This window comes from Limulus polyphemus, unplaced genomic scaffold (assembly GCF_000517525.1).
Source record: "Limulus polyphemus unplaced genomic scaffold, Limulus_polyphemus-2.1.2 Scaffold1632, whole genome shotgun sequence".
NCBI classification, from domain to species: Eukaryota; Metazoa; Arthropoda; class Merostomata; order Xiphosura; family Limulidae; genus Limulus; species Limulus polyphemus.
In genome coordinates this window covers 73042-80226 of record NW_013667242.1, presented here as the reverse complement: position 1 = coordinate 80226, position 7185 = coordinate 73042, and the positions used below count along the sequence as shown (strand labels likewise).

The 7185-nt window shown below is 32.3% G+C and overlaps 1 protein-coding gene across 7 annotated transcripts in view; it reads right to left on the bottom strand.

The window, feature by feature from the left end:
- Window positions 1–7185, bottom strand: part of LOC106464373 (CAP-Gly domain-containing linker protein 1-like) — a 91921-nt gene that overhangs the window by 33016 nt on the left and 51720 nt on the right. For all 7 annotated transcript variants that reach the window (XR_002611726.1, XM_022392060.1, XM_022392061.1 and 4 more), the window contains exons 2-5: window positions 5713–6307; window positions 4210–4435; window positions 1010–1048; window positions 527–625 (exon numbers count right to left, since the gene is read on the bottom strand). Coding sequence is in view for 6 of the 7 variants with exons in the window: in XM_022392060.1 (XP_022247768.1) it covers window positions 527–625; window positions 1010–1048; window positions 4210–4435; window positions 5713–6307 (959 nt within the window). In the remaining variant the exon portion in view is untranslated. The remainder of the gene's footprint in view (window positions 1–526; window positions 626–1009; window positions 1049–4209; window positions 4436–5712; window positions 6308–7185) is intronic.

Sequence of the window (7185 nt, the reverse complement as noted above, 5' to 3'; positions counted from 1 at the left end):
AATAGTATATATATATATATATATATATATATATATATATATTAACTCATAAATATAATATCATATTTCTCCATATGTCAGCTAGACAAAGATGGCAGACACTTTTTTCCTTCTTAAATCATATTTATGTTATAATTTTGGAATACTTATTTGATGTAAGGAAAATGGTCACTTAGTTGTTAGGTTCATAAAGGTAAAGTGGTTTGGTCTTCTTGTGGACTTGTAAGCTTAAACATACTGATTCTTCATATTTTTTTTTATTCAGGAAGGCTGAAGACTATAATTAACAAATTAAGCTAACATTTCTAAAAATAATCAGTTTTAGTTATGATCAGGAAGTTTGACTGTATTGTTTAGCTGATGGCCTTAATGGATGCTTGGGCAAATAGACAAGAGTGCACAACATTTTGCAGTGTTTAGTTAGCTTAATAATTATAAGCAAAAGCCACAGTACAAGTGCATGGTGATGAAAAACCTGTGCCACATTAGTTAATTAACTAAGACATCCAAAGATGATTATCAACACCTTATCTGCTTGACCTGCAGCTCGAGCTACTTCTGCTCGTTCCAGGTCTCTTTCCCGAAGGAGTTGTTCAATGTGATCTTCCTTTTCTTTAAGTGCTTCCTGTAATCAAAATAATTTCTTGAAGTATTGAGAGATATCAAGCACTTTTTGTGTTACTTATTTTATTACTGACATCTCATTTCACTGCTTTCTACAAGCACAAAGAATTAAATAAATATGATTGAACAAAATAGCACAATGTAAAATAATATTCCAATTTATTAGATCAACCTATAATAATTTAGCTTCATTTATCACTAGGAGTTAATGACTAAATACACATCAGTAGGAGTTTACGACTAAATACACATCAGCAGGAGTTAATGAATAAGTACACATCAGTATGAGCTAATGACTAAGCACATGTCGGTAGAAGTTCATGACTAAATACACATCAGCAGGAGTCCATGACTAATTCAGGACAACAGAATGAATGCAACTCACCTGGAGAGCATTATTTGTAGCTGAAGGATGTGAGGATCTCTGAAAGAGAAAATACAAATTTTATTCAGAAATATATAGCTAAAGCTTATTATAATACAGAACAACTTCTGACTATCCAACTAACACTTAAACATCTAACTATAAAAAGAACATTAAACCAAATAAACCTAAAGCCTCTACTTTACAAGTAGCACTGCAACTTCAAACTATTCAAAAAAAATTAAAATCTCTGATGAAAAAAAAGGACCTAAATCATTGTGTTGTTTTGCAAACTATTTTTCTATTAAAGTAAAAAGTAATTTAAAAATTACTTGAATATATGTGATGTTTCTGGTTCTAAAATCAAAATTCATAAATGGAAAAAGGAGAAAATGAATATTAACTCCTTAAACCCAAGCAGAATCACCAGCATCCGGCAAAAAATCCAAATTTACTCATTGGATGGTGACAACATCCAATAACATTTGTGTCTCTTTGGCTGAAAACTAATCCAAACCATGTTATTTTCCACAAAATTTAGAAAACTGAAGTTTTATGGGGTATGGAGATAATTATTAGGAAGTCACAAAAATAATTCTGGCAAAATGCACAAGGAATTACGGGTTTAAATAAGTTAAATGTTGTGATTCTTTTCCCCCCATTATTGCATAGTTTTCCCAGCACAGTACATTGAACTTAGTTATGTGGAATGCAGGCATATGATGCATTTTCTAGCATCATATTTTTATGTAGACTTTTTAAATTCAAAGTAGTACAGTTTCACATAACACAAGCCCCCTCAGTGGCTCAGCGGTATGTCTGCGGACTTACAACGCTGGAATCCGGGTTTTGATACCCGTGGTGGGCAGAGCACAGATAGCCCATTGTGTAGCTTTGTGCTTAATTACAAAACAAGTTTGTAAGTTACTTTCCCTCGAGCTACCTATTGTTTTGTTCCCTTGAGATAACACCTAGTCTGACCATGGAAGAAACAGCTGTAAAGTTGCACTATGTACATGAAAGTACACAACGATGTCCTCCAATGAAAGGTCAGGTGATGTTTAGAGGGTACAACATTCCTTACTTTCAAATGAGAATGCCTAATCATGTGGGTAGAACTATTCTCATGGAAAGAGATGATGCTATAAAGTTTAACTATATAACCTGCTGCCTTCTCAGACAAGGAAAGATAGTTTTTCTAGAAGTTATTTTGATCCAATGGACAGATCATCAATTCTCCATTAAAGGTGATTGTCTTTCATGTTGAAACAATACACACACTGCATTTGTATTTAATAAAGATTGTTTATCGTATTTCTGCAGTTCATCCTTTTTAGTTCTCACAAAACGCAGACTCAGAGAATTCAGAATTTCTTAGTAACAATATCTTGTCTAATCTCCTGTTATTTTGTGGACCTATCTTGCCATTCTAAGTGAAACCAGTTTGACCTGGAAATACCACACAAATATAAATGATATATTGGAATATAAACACAGATCAATCAGTTTTCTGCTCTTTTTTTCCATTCATTTCTTAATGTTTCCAAAAATAAACCTTAATCAAAAACCCACAATTTTGAAATCAAACTAATATGATTTCTTACTCTCGCTCATTACAATAACTAAGTTTAAAGTTTAAGTTGGTTCTCAGTGAATTTATAACACAAACTAACAAGAATTGATAATACAAATAATGAGCAATAAATCCTCATCAAATACATTTTAGCTAACAACTAATAACCAAATTTCACCAATAAATGAATGACTGCTATTATTAACAGTCAAGTTCTGCTTGTAACCATGGAAATTATGTATTATAGCTTCATTCCAAATAATCTATTCCAAAATATTAAATGGGAAATATTTTACAATCAAATTATCTATCCAAATTAAAAACAGAACTGATATTAGCACATTTTTGAGTGCCATTTACTGAATTATTACAGTTGATGAATCAGTCTGTGGAACATGAATATCTTTAAAATCAAAGCTAGGGTCTGAATGAATTAACTTATCTATAAAAGCAATTTCTGGCAAAAAAGAAATAGTCAGTAACAAGTATAGACTCTTCAACATTATCAAGGTCTCTGTAAGGCATGCTTATGGGAAGCATCTTGTTTACTGCAACACCATGCTTTCAGAGGCTACATTCACTATAAATGTAAACTGGATTATGACAACATCATAAATTAACATTTATTTTTACTGAATTATTTAGGAAATGATGAAAATGATAAGAAAGGATACTGTAATGAATTGGTTGCTTGTCAGAAAGTACAAAGTAATGCATTTAATTTTTCATAATTTATATCACCCATTTAATATACATAAGAACCAATTCTATAGCGTGATTGAAAGAAAGGATCTTCACATATAATGATGGATAAGTCACTGAAGCCATTGAAACAGTGCTCTGTTTCTAGCAGTGGAAATGCATAAAGGATTTTAAGGTGTATTTATTGCCATATTGACTATAATTCAAAAGAGGTAATTATCTCAATAAAAATTGCTAGTTAAGCCTTAGTTAGAATACTGTGTACAGTTTAGTCACCTTATTTAAGAAATTATATTGGTTTACTAGAAAGGGTTCAGAGGACGGCTACTAAGATGATTCTGGGGATGAGAGGGTTCTCTTACAGAGATAGATTAAGATCTCTCAAAGATGGTTAGGAGGTAATTATTCAAAATTATCCAGGAGATCAACAGAATTACAGCTCTGATTTCTTTGTGCTATACTCTGACACAAATTTAAGATTTGGAAAAGACAGGCTAGACTGCAGTTAATACAAATTATATTTTTCCAACAGGATAGTTGACTTATTAAATGAATTTCTATCAGCTATGGTGAAGGCCAGCACTTAATGGGGGGTTTAAGAGGGGAATCGATGATTTCCTAAAAAGTAAAGGATGGTTTAAAAGTTTACTTTTCTCTAGGGTGGTTAGGCCAGAACAGCCTTGAAGGACCAAATGGTCCCTTATTGTCCATATGTTATGTTAAATAATAACTGACTATAAAGCATACCTACTCAAACTTACCAAGTTCAGTGTCTCTTAAATGGATGTAAACAAATCCAAAAATCGTGGATTTTCAATGAGATATAGAAGATTACCATGTTCTCATTACAAATAAATAACAACAGCCATTTATGGTGTTAGCACAAATACTCAGAAAATTACAAAATGATACAGGAATAAAATAACTAAAAGTAAAAGCTCAGTACCTGTGGGCTAGTAGGTGATGTCACTTCTAGCCTCACTCTATTGACACCACATGCAGCACTAGATGTAGAACTGATGGAGCTAATGAGTGACTCATGACTTCCTGTCCGATGTTGAAGCAGTGGGCCCATACTTGAGGTAAAGTGAGCAATGCTAGTGTCTCCCACAGCTTTTGTTAATTTGTGAATAGGAGCAAACAAGCCATACTTCATTACACATTCAAAGTATCTTAAAGACAAAAGAGAAAAAAATAGAAAGTTAAAGCTTTTCTCACTAAAAGCTACCATTAAATATATAATATTTGCAAAAACACTCTAACAAAGAAATGAATCTGCATAAAAATAAAAGGTTGGGAGGTATATTTAATAGTCTACCTATTTAAAACAATTTACCAAATTATATCAGCTCAAACTTTGTTAATTTCATTGGTTGGTCTAGTGCATTTTTACTCATTATCTTATCTTCTTCATAAGCAATATCCATTAATAACTCAAAAAATTACATCAAATCATACATGAAGTCTACACCATACAAAGTTTAAGTTAAACAACCATAGAATATTTTTATAATGTTTAAATGAAGAACTTTCATGAAAACTAAACGTAATTTCACAAAAATAAATAAGTTACAAATTAGTGATATTTATTAACTGAATCAGAAAAACAACAACACTGAAAGTCAGTCACAACTTTTAAAGATACTTTCTAGTTAGAAACTGGTGAAAAGGCTATTACCAATCTATAAACAGTGCACAATAGATTTACTTCAACAATTTTTAACAATAATAATTTAGTTCTTTAACCTAACCAAACAGTTTTAAATCTGTTACTCAACCAGGGGTGAAATTCTCAAAATAAAAGTAGTGGTACTCAGCTGGGTGAAGTGGGCCTGTTTTTTGAAAAAGAAAATCTATGTGTAAACATAAAAAAACGATGATTTGAGTGTCGAAGAATAAATGCTTTCTGACGGAACAATGGAATGAATACGCATCTGTAAAAAAAAAACTCAAATAAGTCTTGATACCAGTACCACTTTAAAAAACAAGTTCTGGTATTTAGTACCAGCAGAATTTCACCACTGTACTCAACCAATACAAAGTATTCACATGCTACTACCTGATCTGATTCAATCAGAATTCAAACATTCAGAAAGGTGTAGATGGCATTATGGCAAGTTGTTTGTCCATTTTGTAGAAACATATTTTATAATTTTGCTTGAAAAATATCTGAAGATTTACTCATTTATTTTTAAGTTAGTCCAGATCTTCCAACCTTCTGCTATTCAATTATGTCTCTTACATTAAATAAAAAGACCCAACTTCAATTAAAAACTTCAACTGAAATGACATTAAGAACTTGATTTACCAGTAGTAATTTGTTGGGTATATTAAAGAATTATATTTTAAAATATTTAAGAGACTTATGTTTGAGATAATTAAAAAGTAGCAAATATTATAAATAAATAACTTATATGACAAAAAAAAAAGTTTTTCACTATTTAGATACCTTTTGCCTGCAACTGAGCCATCATTTTTTCCTTGGGGTTCATCTAATTCAATCCCTGCCCACTGTCCCATAGCAAATTCAGTGGTTCCAAGATAACGAAGAGTACCTATCTTGATGCCACTAGTAGCATTGACTACAACTCGATCTCCAACTTTAACTTGGTCATCATCAGGAGTGGTATTACTACTCATCCCAGGAGGTGTTGTTCCATCCTTCATACTTATAACTGGTGACGAACATGGCAGTTGTGTAGTCGAACTGGTTAATATCCCTCCTGAATGGGTCGTCGATGCTCTGCTTAAACTTAACTGCATAGCATCATTGGCAGCTACACTGTTTGGGCTAGTAGGGAAATGTGAGAGTTTATAGGGACGTACAAAAACTCCTCTGTTAGGCTCACACTGAAAGTACCGAATGCTTCCAACAGAACCATCATTTTTACCAAGAGGTTCATCCAGTACAACTCCAGCCCACTGCCCTGGAGCAAACTGGGTTTCTCCAAGATATTGGATATAACCTGATTTATTGCCATTTACCCAAATCTTGTCTCCAATAGTAAAATCCTCTGTGCTTTGGGCAAATATATCAGAAATATCTGACAGGAAAACAAAAATATTCATCAGTTCACAGTTAAGTTAACGATTTATATGAAACATTATTTTGTAATTATTTGCAAACTATTTAAACAAATCAATGATTTTAGATGAGATTTTAAAACTTTATGCATTCATTAATAACTTCATCAATCACAATGTATATATCAAAAGTTAAGATACATTAAATCCTTCAATCTCTAGTTTAACAAGTTAATACCATGGAAATGGTAAATTCAGTTTTATAACTTACAAGGATGAATAATTTAAATAAATTGTGTAAAAAATCCATATTACTTTATAGCTTACACTCAGAATAAAAAGAAACATTCTGTAATATATTTACTTGTCAATGCCTAATCATTCTTTTCTATATCAAAATATTTCTATAGGTAATGTTCTAAATTTGATACTACCCCCCCCCCCAAAAAAAAGATATTTTCACCTATTATTATATTAGTTCTGTTATAACACAGGTTAAAGCCTGCTGAATCGGATCCTCTCATTTCAAGCTAGAACTGACCATCCAAATGCTCACCAACATCCTTAGTTATTAGTGTTGTTGCGTCAGCGAGTCACATGACTACTATGACGCAACGTTTCTAGAACTATCATGTACTTTGGCGAATGTTCAAGTTCTTACTAGATATATGGTAGGCGGATATATATAAGAGGGGACAACGTGACGCGGGAAGGTGTAGATAGTGAGTAATTGAACTGCAGTCACACGGTATTGTTGAAGTTAACGTTCGTTCGTTACAGTGTTGTTTTAGCGCGAGTATTGAGATTAAGTGTATCGCAGAGTTATATTCGGAAAGAATAAACCAGTTTTATTAAGTAAAGACTTGTGTCGTTAAAGCTTCGTTGGAACGAAGTTACG